The following is a 14363-nucleotide window of genomic DNA, read 5'->3' as shown; positions in this document are numbered from 1 at the left end:
TACATTGATTGCTGAAGGTTCACTTCAGCGACACGTGTCGTTTGTCGCTTGTCATTTCAGAACAAAACGGCAGACGACAAGCGACAAGGCCCCGTTTATCAAGATAAAGTACTTCTGTAGTACTTTACGCCTTCAGTCTAAGGGAGATTTTAGACCGACGTGATAAGCGACGAATGTCGTTTGGGAACGAGGCGATCACAACACCGCAGAGGCATGACAGCCCGCACAAGCCTGCGTTCAATTAGTGAAATCGTCAAGCAGCACATGTCGCGTGTTGCTTCGGTATGAAATCTCCCTAAAACAAAACATTCACCGCACATGCGCGATCAACAGACTGAGGCGTCATGATTCACGGTATTGAGAAAACGACCCACTCTAAGCCACACGCAAGCGACACGTGTAGCTTCTCCTGTCGCTTCGGGTCGAAAGTTTGCATTTATTTATGAGAGTTGAGACACGTTTAGCTTATTGGCTGTCGCTTGGGAACGAGCCAATAAACAGCAAGGTTTCACACCATAGCGGCATGACACACCTACGTTCGCTTGATGAAATTTTCAAGCGACACGATGCACGGTATTGAGAAAAGGGTCCAGTCCTAGCAACATATGCAGCTTATTGTGTCTCTTCGGTTCGAAAGGTTGTATTGATTACTGTCGGTTTTCTTCCCGGGGTGGGTGATGTAAGATCTGAATGTTTCCGGCCTTGTCCCCGCATAAAGCGGTTCCGGGGCTCACCCAGCCTCAAATCAATGGGTAACTGGGGGCAACCCTGGCAGGTAAAGGCAGCCGGAGCGTGATGCTGATCACATCACCTCCTAGATTACCTCCGTAGAATGCAGCTATGTACTTCTTACCTTAACAATTTCAGTTCCCCGAAAGAAAGTTCTACTTACGCGTACGCTCGTGCGACAAAGCAAATGAGTTGAAAAAATGTGAGGTACACATTCTCCATAAATGTCCCTGTACATGATAAAAAAAAATCCCTTAGAAAGGCAACACTGGATACTAAATGCAATGTCCTGCTTCGGCTGTTGTCGTTTTTAGACGAGAGTGACCGATTGTCTTTGTGTGCTCTATGTGCTGTTGATATAATGGACTACCTCCCTATACGAAAGTACTAGAAAGTACGTTTTGAAGGTTATTTCATACATGTATATATTATACTGACATAAGGAGAGTCTTATTTTGAATAGAATTTTCAATGATGTGCATTATGTACTTCATTCCGTAGTATCCTGGGTAAAAGTTATATTTTATGAATGTAAAAGAACGTACAATGTAACAGCCCCACACACCATACTTCGGTTTGGTGTGTGTGTAGGGAAGGTGTACAATTAATCTTTTTTACTTGAAAATATTTGCGAAAAATAAGAAAAGTATAGGGAGGGAGGTGAGTTGCTTTGTTTGTGTGTCATAATAAAAAATGACGATTCACATCCATTCATTTTTTAATATCTAAGAACGGTAAGTTTGTGGGGTAGGAATTGTGCAGGACGTGATAATCCGTATTAGGTTCCGAATACCGGTAAACAATTTACTTGTCGCCATTAATTTGAAATTAATTAAATTGCAATACATTACATGTAGATATGTGTATGTAGATTATGTGTACATAATGTATAAGTTCCTTAAGGCTATCGAAGGTAACGAGCACTGCGTATTAATGATGTGTGGGTTGCCTTGATGGCTGGATGTCGAAACTGCACGTTTGTTTCAATTTGTAATGTGTATTTAAAGAGGAATATCTAAAAGAGCGCCCAATCTAAAGGATCTGCTACTATAAATTCAAATTTACTTCAGTGCTTGTGCGAAAACAAAGTATGGCAGAACAAAATGGCGGATATCCAATGCATGCTGTTTGTTTTGTAGCGAAAATGTTTTGATCATCTTCAAGGTAAAATTCAAAACTACATTGCATCTCAAGTTCACATTGAGGCTTAAATTGTAAAAGTTTAAACTATGCAGAGTAAATATTTCCAAGGAGAATGGAATTCTAATTACAGTCGTTTTCTCGTTAGGCTATTGTGTTACGCCCTACAATTAAAAATAAAGTTTTGAGCGTAATGCACGTCATACTTTAGTGCATTTTGCAGTGCAACGATAGGCTGAATTGCAAAAGCGATCACAATGAAACACAATTTTTTCTTAGTAACGAGTGTATCGTTGACATAATATTCGTGGAAGAGTCCATTAAACTAGTGGCGAGATTTTTTTTTTTTTGAACGAGAGAATCTGGCTTGTACTTGAGGTGGTAAAGAGTGTTTGACCCACAGAACAAGTGTAGGGAATTGTGGAGCTATAATAATGTTGATCATATGTATTTTATTTGCCGAGTTTTTTGTGTGTGTTAATTATGCAGGACTGCATTCGTTATTTTGATTATATGTCATCGCTTTTCAGTTGTCTTCATCTGAAGAAGTTGCAGAGTAGGTTTTGTGTAGAAACTACATAATTTGTATCTGCAAGACTTGTGAAAGCCATTCCAAATCATTGCATTTGCCCCGTGATCATGATTTCATGTAGTGCTTTCAGGCTGTAAAGGGTGACCTTTTAATAAGACACCTACATGTCAACCTCCCCATTAACTGCAGGCCAACGAGGCTCTGGCAATGATCAGTATAATCTGTAGTGCTGTGTGTTGTTTTGGGTTTGTCCCTGTTCGTGCTGAGTGCTAACTAAGGAAAATGAAGACGTCGGAGACAGTATAGTATGGTTCTTTTTAAGTAATGAATGAATAGTTTAAAACTTGAGTTAGGGAGTTTTTAACAGTCATCTTTTATTTTCTTGTTAGGAGCCTGTTCCCTATTTCTGTTTGAGATAATGGGCTTAAACCTCATATTTTGCGATGTCCAAAAATAGCCTTTGGCCCATAATATAACAATCAATCACAGTGCTTTTGTGTATTTGTTCTTTATAGGTGCAACTCTGCCTACATTCTAGGATTAATGTTTTAAAAAATAATGTTTTCTATTATTTCCAGTGTGAAAAATTCAAGTTGCAGTATTACTAAATTTGTTGGCCGTACCATTTTTAGTCTGGATCGCATAGTGGTGATACTGTTGCCCTGTAATCAAGGGCTTCTGGGTTCAATCCTGATTATCATATCTAAGCACAAAAGTGGACTTATAACAAACTTTTGTCCTTCCATTGGTAGGGTTAATAATTAGTGTAAAATGCAAATATAACAAATGCTTAAAATGTGTAAAAAATATCTGAAAAGGTAACTGTTGGAAATATTGAAGAAGCATTTTTCAACTTTCCAGAGATGTGGGAAAAGTTAGGGGGATTATGTAAATTTTTTGTACCAGTTTCCACTCATGCCTACATTTCATTATTAAATTTGCAGAAACAGCAGATCTCATTTAGAAACTGTTCTGATGCATTTTCAATACAGTAATTTCAAGTAAAACATTTAATGAAACTTAAAAACAAATGAATGTAGGTTTTTTCCCCTACATTATTTAAAGTTAAAGAAAATGGCAAATCTGAGGGAAAGTCTTATGAATCAAGAACTTGCTCTCTTACTTCACTCCTCCTGAAATTTTTTATTAAATATACGATAAAATTTTGCTTCAGCCGATTCCAGATGTGGTGGTCTTTTAATTTTACTTCCAGTTCTGCATAGCACGAATTCGCTACATGGCATGCACCTTGTTTGTAGATTCTTGTGAAGTACATAGATCAGGCCATGCTTCTTGTTAATATTTAAAGTTTTCAGTAGGTTAGGTTTATTTTCCTCCACAACTTGAAAATTCCAGAACATAGGATACAAGTGTCAAAGATTTTTCATATTCAATGTCTCTCATAAAAAAGTGCCTAATTTTCCTATACAAACTTAAAAAAATCATTACACACATGGAATTCATAACTTTGCTTGCATGTTGTGGTTGAAGTGTTTGATATTTACACAGCTTTTTCATAAGAGAATGCGAAAAGCTAGCTAAGGTGTCTAAGGAAAAGTATACGTGAGCCTTTGGCTCATTAAAATATACACCATGAGCTTAGGAATATGACAAAATTATTATCAATGAATTGTTTTTGCTTTTAGAATGTAATCTTCACATTGATGTGATATTCACCAACCTCACTTTTGTTTCTAACCTTATGCCAGTGTAAATAAATGTAAACCCCTTTACAATCAGTTTTCAACGCAGAAGAATAGACTTTTTTTTTAAAAAAATTATAAATAAATAATCATCCAGACCATTGACTGTTTTGATGTCATATGTCATACTTACCTGGTCTGTAGTTTTTAACACTGGTGCTAAACAAATATTCTTCAAGAAATCATTATACGGACATAACCATTGGATCATTCCTTGTGAAACGAACAAGATACTCAACTAAAACTTACATTTTTTGATTCATTTGAAATTTGGTATAGACCTACTGGAAGGGCCACGTGAGGTAGGAAAATATGCAACTTTGTAGATCCATATATTTTGTATTTCCAAAATTGCAGTGCTGCAAACTGCATGCCTATGCCAGGGTAAAAAAAAACAAAAAACAATTGAAGGTGGTGTAAAGAAAACTTTGGTAGCCATTTTCTCGAAAACTGGTCTTTTAATGTATTTATTTTTTTAAAATACCTGTCATGCATACACTATTACTCAATAAGTATACAAAATTTAAGAATGGGAAGCCAATGGGATCCGGAGTTATGTTAGATTTAGGTTAGGGTAAGGTACGTACACTGTAATTTCGGAAATACTAAGATATGGATCTGCAAAGTTACATATTTTCCTACCTCGTGTGTCCCTATCAGTATACCAAATTTCAAATTATTCAAAATATGTGAGGTTGAAAAGTGCCTCTTTACTTGCTGATTTCACATGAAATGTCCCCATAATTGCTTATTACTCAAGACTGTTACTTATTGAAGGTTGTTTCACTCTGGGAGATTGTGATTGGCATCAGTTCGGTGCTAGCTTGTGTGGAGTTGGTTTTCCTAACAAATACCTTTCTTCTCTATCATGCTTCTGTTGGTAGTTCTATTAAACAACTTTCTAGCCTTTTGATATCATTCATCCTTGAATACTTTGTAATTGCATTGTGAGGGGAAACTTAATCTAGCTGTCTACTGTCCCATAGAGAGTCAATCAGGTTGTTACATAACCCAGAAGTGACTGTATATGTACATTTAGCTAAGGAGAAATCAATACGTTTTACCTCCAAATAACAAAAGGTAAACGAGAATGAAGAATATTCATCATGCCCCTGTGGCCAACCAAAGTGATCGAAAAATGTAATATGTAGCAGTGGTATATTCCCACAACCATGCAAAGTAGTGTTGAAAATATATACTTATTGGGAAATAAATAACAACAATGTATAAATAAAGCAGTGCTGCCATCTTACAGAAAAAAAAAATGCAAAATCGGCCCTATGGATGCAAGATTCACCAAATTTGCAGAGAAGCATGACAAAGACCACTCTTAGAGGACATGTAATACCAATTCCCCAAATTTGATATATATACATAGCTACATACATATATAGAATTGTAGAAAAACTTATTTTTTGGGGTAATGTTTAAAATTGGATATCTGCTGGAGTCCTAATTGCCATGTTTTCATTACTACATGTAACATGAAAACACATGAGCAAAAAGGGGGGTTGAAGAATATTACCCAATTATAAGTTACATAACATAATTCTTGGAGGGAAGAAATTGACATTTTCAAAGATAGATCTGAATGATCGATCATCTGTAGTTTTCAAGAATAGCTACCATGTGGTAGTGGTTTCATTTGAAACCATCCAAATGCTAAATATTATGCAGTGTTTTTCTGCCTACATTCCATACATGTCTGTAACAGGGTGTCTACCAGTCAAGAAAAAGTCGAGAAATGATCAGGTAGGTCAGGTGGATGCACACAGGTGGTTTGGATCTCACTTTAAACTAGGTCCAGTCCCGATTAGCCTCACAGTGCATAAAGTGGACTTAAAACACCAAATCAATCATCCGGTAGATCAAGAAAAAGTCAAGAAATTATGCTTGTGGTCAAGAATTTTTGCTGTTTTTACAGTATAGTGAATTTACATTGTTATATACCTGCACTGAAATATGATTATAATGAATATTTTGGAAATGTAAAATTGTATTGAGTTGTGGTTAAAAAAAATTCAATTTGTTTTGTAAGAATTACATTCTTGTATGCGTGAAGTTTAAATCTCTTGTTAAAGTACAGCTTCAGTTTTCATCTTAGCTGGGCTTGTGTTGGGGTTTTTTCATCGAATAAAAATATCTATTTTTCTTAGGGTTACCAGATCGCTGTAAGGGAAATGTAGGACATGCTGTCCCAAAATGTAGGACATTAAGTCAAAATGTAGGACACAAAACATTCTCAATAAATAATATATATTTCTATAGAGCACGTTAGAAAGTAGTTAAAAAATTACACTTTACAGTTTTAAAAAAATGAATTCTTAATGAATTTTTAAATGCAAAATTTCAAGACTTGCAATCATACTAATCAAAGGACCTCTTACTACATGATTTAAGTGGTACTTCTCTGAGAAGACAATTTTATCAAAATTTCAGGTTTAGTCAAACTATATTTATGTTAGAGTGTACAATAAAACTCTTTGAAATTATAGGGAATAGTAGCAAACATTTTACAGACTTTATGAAAAAATAATTTCTCTCGTGAGTCTGTTGTGCTGATGGTAATAAAAGTACTCTCTCAACATTTGAATTATGACCTGTAATGGCAAACAAATATTCAGCAATTACCGTAATTTAAAATGGTTCCAGAAGTTTCATCTTGTGTAGTTTTTAGTTCAATAACAGGGTGTCTACCAAAATAACACATCCAGAATCAGAATTCTTGACTTTTTCTGGACTTTTCTTCTCTCTCTCTCTCTCTCTCTCACCCCCGGCACCCTCTAGACCTTTTCGACCTTTTTCCCGTCTTTCTTAACGTTTATTTATCCGACCCCTACTTAAGTAAAATTGGAAATTAGTAAGTAAGAAAATAAATATTTATTTATTGAAATCCCGTACCAAAAGGCGAGTTAAGATGAAAACTGAAGCTGAATTTAAGAAGAGAATTAGATCTGCTTTCTCATATTAAGGCATCCTGAACTGTGTTTGGCAGACAAGCGAGGCTTTGGCGTCTGGACTCAAGCCAGTATAATCTTATGTGGGGCTTGTGTCGGTTGTTCCTATATGTTTGTGACTGCCCCTTCATCCATCTTACCTTACCGCCATTCATTATCATTTTCGCGATTATCCAAAGGGACAGAAAAAAGTTAAGTAAAATAAACTAAATCAACCAATCAGTCATTATGATAGCAAAAATTCTTGACCACAAGAATAATTTATTGCCTTTGTATTGACTTCTTGACCTATTTGTTGATTTATTTACTTTTTCTTGACTACCATGACTTTCTTGGCTGGTAGACATCCTGAATAACTTTGTTCTCTATATCCCTGCTTTACAATCAAATTATATTGAATAAGAATGGCAACACCTTGTTCCAGCAGTATAAACCCTAAGGCAAGAGATTCTGCTCAGGCATTGAACAGTGATGTTAGTGGTCAGAAAACTTTGCTAATTAAATACTTCCGTTTTTCCGTATTTTTAATAGCAGGACAAACTTTTTTCCTTTTGGGCAATGACTGAATCAAAATAAATTTCACCATTGAGTTTGGAAGCGCAGTCCATAGACTTGTAACTTGCATGATTTTTTTCTGTTACCTACTTTCCTAATTAATATTATGTGACGCTCTAAATGTAGGATATTATGATATTTTTCAAATTCCTCCCGGACGCCGGACATAAGGCTAAAATGTAGGACATGTCCGGGAAAGTCCGGACGTCTGGTAACCCTAATTTTTCTTAACTTCCAACTATACCTAAGTAGGGGCCGATTAAATAAATGTTAAGAAAAAGTCAAGAATTTTGGATTAGTTATTTTGGTAGACACCCTGTATAAGCACATAAGTCCACAACCTGGCACAACTTGATTACAAGTTGAGAGTGTAACTACTACAGCCTTGGAGTGGCTACACTGCATTGTTTTGTTTATGGTTATTACAAGCATAAGAAGACATGTTTTTCCTTGCGACGTTTTAGAACACACACTCCCTTCATCAGGTTAACTGTATCTTTAGTCAAAATGAAAATAAATGTCTGATGAAGGGAGCGTGTATTCTCCTGAAACTTTACAATGAAAAACTGTTTTGTTATGCTTGTAATAACCGTAAACTACAGGAAAATAATTCTACAATGCAAGCAATGCGTAAATACAAGAAGAACTATCACACTGCATTGTATGAGCAGAATGTTTTTCTTTCATATGTTTTCCCAACAAATGCCACATGCTGTCTTGCCTGAAACTTGCACTAATGCTAGCATTAGCATTTCGTGGGACATTTTATGGTATTACATTTATGTAAGCTTGAGTAGTTTCAGTTGCATCTTTTATTGGCTGTAATCAAACCCCTTATATGATCCCTTCAGTAGGTCACAGGAGCTAGATTTGGTGCTTTTAGTGTTGAAAATATGCTTCTACATACTTATGTGGCTGAATTGTATCTCTTGTAGGTGTACACATCATTTTCCATGCAGAGGAAAAAGTCTTGTGAATGTGAAACTTGTTTATTGAAATGTATGTGCTTTTACACTCACTGCCAGTAAACACTTTCATTATTCTTTTGTACAACTACTGAAAATCATAACACAGTCTCCATGAAGATAAATGTTATGAAGTTTTAATATTTAAATACCTTTTCCTTCTTTTGCCATTTTGATGCATCATCATGTTTGCCTTTTAGATGTGTACAGACAAAATAATTTAAGGAACGTACAGTGTGCGTCACTCAATTTTTTTAGGTTAGATTGTGATGGTTTCTTGTTGTTCTTTAAGTGTATGTCAAGATGCCATGGCGAATAAAAATTTCAGCCTGGCGACTGTGATCTTTTGCTGTAATATTGCCATTTTTTAAGTTTGCATGTACGAAATTTTGAAAATATGAAGTTCAAATTGCAGTACAGCGTAAGTTAGCAAATGTTTTTTTTATCAACGTTGTGAACATTCCATGGAATAAGTATCTTACTCTTTGTCCCTCAACTCCCCCTTTTCGTGCTTTTTGAATGCAGTGATGCTCAGCTTCTTATAGATTGATTGATTTGCTTTATTTTACTTAACTTTTTGTGCCACTTGTGGCTAATTTGCGAAAATGGGGATGAGTGATGGCATGATGAAATTGATCCATGCTTAGGCTGGGATTCGAACCTGTGACCTCTGGCATCGTAGTGCAATGTGCTAACCACTCTGCCACGGGGACTGGCTCAGCTTCTTATAGTATGCACAGTTGCTAGTAGGTGGTTTCCTGGTGCCTAATTTTCAGAGCTGACGAAGCTGAGCTCTGAAGATTTCTCGAGCACTGGCGTATATAACTTTTTAGTATCCAAAACACATTCTATCAGTCGAAATTTATGAGCATAACATCTGCAACCAACTTTTTCAGTAAGAAATGCCTCCATAGTTTTTGCTTCCTGTCAAAATTCTCTCTTTGTGTTTAAAGTTTGTAGATCTTGCCATGAAGGTTCTGGGTTTGAGTCTGCTTTTTTATATTTTATTTTATTATTGTAACAGGAGATGATTCAATATAAGTTTTAATATATATTTATTGACCAACGTGCGCACACTTTTGTCAATTTATAAATGTCTGAATTATAATTTTGTATATATCTTGTGACTAACCAATGGAATGCTAATTTTTTTTAAAATTATTTTACTGAATTTTGCCATTAATATATTTTCAGCCTCATGTCAGGGGCGGGGTCGAGTGGTACTGGGCGGGGCCGTGGCACGTCCTCTTTGACTGATAATAAGACTGAGAACAAGGAGACTAAACCAAATCCCAAGATGTCGAAGGCACTCACTACGTCTGCAAAGAGGTGAGTTGTATTTTACTCAGCGTGTGACAGAGAAAATATAAGAACTTGATTATAATGAAATATTTGATTGAAATTGTCAGTGTTTTCATGTTGTCCATGTTATGAACAAGGTGAATTGATTTAAATCAATATTTTAATAATTTATAGAATAATGTACATAAGGATTTTGTAGATATCAGAATAACTTTTCGTGAAATTGCATTAATCTTATAATCATTTAATGGTGTTTATTAGCCTCTAAGATAGAAAAAGAAAGGAAACAAAATATATGTACTAATGGTGTGAAACTCGTACGAAAGGAAATGTAATATGTAAACTGCAACACTTACATTTCTCTTGATTTAAAATTAAATACATTTTATGGGCATCAATAGCAAACATTTTGTGTAGAAAAATATACAAAATATTTATATTAAACTGTAAATAGTGTCATTATCCTTGAACTGTAAATGAACATGACAGCTGATATTTTGTAAACTACCATTAAAAAACTGAAAAAAAAAAATTACCGGTAGAGCCTTCTATGGGAAGGGCACTCTGCAAGAGTTAATTACTTTCAATCCACTCTTGCATTAATTAATTTTTGAATCAGAGTTCAAAATGTGTAGTTTTATGTTGTATTCAAGACTCTTAGACTGTATTTGCCCCAACAAAGAGACTCCCTTGAGAAATAGGAAAAAAATCTGAAATAGTTCGAAAAATAACCTGCAAAATATAAATGGTAAACTAAATTATTGAGGAGCATTTCTTAGGTTATGCTGGTAATTGGGTTCGTTGCTGTTTTATTGAATACCAGATAGGGTTTATTGATTTACGAGCTATTGCTGTAAATCAATGATAAACATCATCTTGTTTTTACTAGTTGCCTTTCTTTTCCCGGATTAGTGTATTGCAAAAGTACTGATGTAAATCCCCTCCTCCCCATTAATTACGTTGTGTTGACTGGGAAGCCATGTTTCTATGATCCTTGAAGTTTGTGCTCATATTAAATGATAGTGGCAAGTAACCTAGGTGCTTGCCTTTTCAATATAATGTTAAAATCAGATGAAAATAGTCTGTTTTTTACATCATCTGTTGCAGTCCATTTTTTTCCTGGTCTTCCACCACTCCTCTTTTTCCACGTTGTTCCAATCTTGCCATCTTCTCCTAACACTGTCAACTATCTGCTCTTTCCACCAGCATCTTGGTCTCCCCCTTGGCCTTATTCCCACTCCTTGTGCATTGTACGCTCTTACTGGTAGCCTTTCTGCACCCATCCTCTTCATGTGTCAAACCATCTATTCTGTCCTGAAGCTTCACCACACCCACGGTCTGTCGGATCTCCTCATACAAAAATGGAGAACACTTATTCCATAATTTGTATAAAAGAAATGTGTGTACAGTACGTAATAATGATACTGCTCATTTCAATTTTACTTTCTAAACATGAAATAGTTATTAACATCCCAGGTATTTGATTAATTTGTGTACTTTGTCTTACATGTTTTCATACATAGTTTTTATTACAGGATCCAGAAGGAATTGGCAGAAATTACATTAGATCCTCCTCCTAATTGCAGGTAATGCTTTTACAAATATTTGCATTTTTTCGTTTGCAGGCACTTTGGTCTTGTGCAATTCCTGTGTTATTAATAGGGCTTGGGAGTTGATGAAAAATATTTTTCTCTGGGCCTTCAAGACTATGCTAAACCTGCTAGTATTCCATTTGCCTTCAGTTAGAACCAGAGTAACATGTTTGTAGTTTACATTTCCCAGCCTTGTTTGGTTTTTTGGCAATATTTTAATAATTTTTGAGTTGTTTTTTCATGAATTTTAGATACATTTGCTTCCATATTTTAATGTTCTACCATAGTTTTTTTTACAAGTATGCCATTAATCAAAACATTGTGAATGCAAAGGCACAATATTATGTTTACCTGAAATCTTTGTCAATGGATTCATTAATTGTGAATTTTCAGCTCCAGCAAACTTGGAAACACTGAGGGGGAGGGGAGTATACTTTGAGGTTTCCATGGTGGTCACTAATGTTATCTTTAATCTGTCAGTTTAAAGTAAAATAAAATATATAACCTAATACACACAAAACAACTATATATTCAGATGCTGAGCAATTACTATGTTGTGCAAGGCCCACTCTGAAAGAAATTAAATAACTTACACAGAAGAACCTTGGTGTGTATTTTATGTAAGCAATTGCTTTTCCACCTTTGCTTTGGTAGTTGAAACCACCAAACGTCAGGTTTTATTGAATTATTCATCTTGTAATTTCATTTTTAGGAGCGAAGATTATTTTTAGGTCATTTTTTAATCATTTTAAGGTCTGTCTGTAGGTCATTTTTTTTTTAAATTTTGTAGTTGGAAACTTGTATTAAAATGTGATGATGGGAATGTATATTTACAGGTTGATTCAGAAGTCTTTGTACAAACTGTGTGAAAAGTACACACTATACTAAATGCAACTCCAACTGCCAGCTGGGAAACAGTGAATCAGCGATCAGTTGAATTTTCTTTGATTGCTTTATTTTACTTTGCTTTTTGGACCACTTTTGGCTAATTTGCAAAGATGGGGATGAGTGATGATATGATGAAATTGAAGAATGGACACTCTCAAACATCCATGCCCAGGTCAGGAATCGAACCCGCCAAGGGTCCCGGGTTCGAATCTCAGGTTTGGTTGTTTGTGAATGTCCATTCATCAATTTCATCATTCATCCCAATCTTCGCAAATTAGCCAAGAGGCACAAAACGCGAAATAAAATAAACTCCATCAATTCAAATTTTCTTCGACTGAGATCCAACATTTTCGAGTCAAGGTGCTGAACTTTGTTTGGGGGAAAAAACAAATGAGTTTTGAGTACACCATATGTTGCCAAATGTACTGTAAAGCGAGAGGGCGTCTTCTCAGGCAACGATGTTGTCAGCACCAGAAATCAGCAGGGATTAATGGTACAATTGCTAGAGGCATGCAAATTTCGTTTTTGACGAAAACACGAAATATGAAATAACCTACTGTAAAGTTCATTTTTCAAATTTCTGAAAGGTGTGAGGCGCATTTTTCTACATTATTTTGTCACGAAATAATGCGAAATGAACTGCAAAATTCGAAATATACTCTTAAACACGAAATTTACAGTTTATATACCGACGCAACACTTTCTGAAGTCTGAAGTATCCTGTGAGTTATGCAATTCGCGGAAAATTGATTAATTCTGCTGTAAATATTTGAGAAGCAAAAATGGACTGCTTTACACAGGAATAAACTTAACTCTAGTAACTACATAAATGTGCTGTTACAAGGGGTAAGTTTATTTTGTGTAATAAGTGCAGTTTTTAAATGAAATTTAGGGTAAAATTCAGAATTTTAAAACCAAAATGTCATTTTATATAGCACTTTTGATGTGATTATTCACCGCTAGAACACCAAAATTTTATTTTATTAATGGTTTTTGAACCTGAAATCAATTTGTTTTTGTACCGAAATTTTGTTTTTTTATTTACCAAAAATATGTGCCTCTAACAATTGCACACGCAGTCCTGAACGATGAAGTTTCCGGAAGGACCACCCACAGGTTAGAATGCAGGTGGACACAGAGTCATATAAAGATAACGGGCAAAAACTGTTGCTTCGGGAGAGCAATGTGATCCCTTCAGCTTTTACTTCGCAACAGTTGTTGAAACCCATCGGACCACATGCCCTCGAAAATTATTGGGGCACAGGATGTGCCAGAAATAGCCATCAAGGTCAACCGCCAGTTGGAGTTGCGATCAGTATATCATAGGCAAGAAAAGTTGCAATCAACATAGGTTTAGACATGAAAAAGTAAAAAAAAAAAAAAAAAAAGTAAAGTGTTCCCCTGTGCATAGCACCACGCCATGAAGGCGTATAGGGGGTGTGGGGGTAACGCCCCACACTTTCTTGATCCGGTTGTGACTGGGGCTGATGTGATCAGCATCACGCCCCTGACCGCCTTTACCCCCCAGGGTTTCCCCCAGGTACCCATGTTATTCGACGCTGGGTAGGCGCCGGGGCCGCTTCCACCGTTAGAAAAGTTCCCGGATTTGAACCGGCCGGGGATCGAACCCGGGACCTTGAGCATGGTAGTCAGACGCGTTACCGACTGAGCCACCGCGGCCACTGGTTTAGACATGAAGTATGTGTTAATATATTGTCAGGGCCTGCCACGTAATGTGTTTTGCTCTGTTCTCCTTGCACATTTGTCCACTAAGTACTGCAGTAATATTTCTAGCGGTGAATCAAATAACAGACAAAATGTACACCTTGCTGAGCTTGGTGGTTATTAAACATTAGGCCTGTCAGGTGTACACCACCACCTCTTGTCAATTTTACATGTGAGCAAAGAACAGAACTTGGATGGGACCTAGTGGACAGATGTGCAAGGAGAAGAACAGTGCACAATAAGCATGGGAACCAGCAAATACGTCAGGGGTGTAT

The 14363-nt window shown here is 36.0% G+C and overlaps 1 protein-coding gene across 4 annotated transcripts in view; it reads left to right on the top strand.

Annotated features, from left to right (window-relative positions):
• Window positions 1-1105: 1105 nt before the first annotated feature.
• Ubc2 (ubiquitin conjugating enzyme 2) overlaps window positions 1106-14363 on the top strand; it is a 28861-nt gene continuing 15603 nt past the window's right edge. The window contains exons 1-3 of one of the 4 annotated variants that reach the window (XM_083129238.1): window positions 1106-1123; window positions 9776-9910; window positions 11419-11469. In XM_083129238.1, coding sequence (XP_082985364.1) covers window positions 9780-9910; window positions 11419-11469 — 182 coding nt within the window. In that variant the 5' untranslated portion in view covers window positions 1106-1123; window positions 9776-9779. Of the gene's footprint in view, window positions 1124-1283; window positions 1464-1875; window positions 1894-9775; window positions 9911-11418; window positions 11470-14363 lie in introns of those variants that run through there. The other 3 variants (XM_083129220.1, XM_083129226.1, XM_083129233.1) reach the window with 3 other exon arrangements.

The sequence above is a fragment of the Lepisma saccharinum genome, chromosome 1 (genome assembly GCF_977018435.1).
Source record: "Lepisma saccharinum chromosome 1, izLepSacc3.1, whole genome shotgun sequence".
NCBI lineage: Eukaryota > Metazoa > Arthropoda > Insecta > Zygentoma > Lepismatidae > Lepisma > Lepisma saccharinum.
This window is presented reverse-complemented; position numbering and strand designations above follow the sequence as displayed.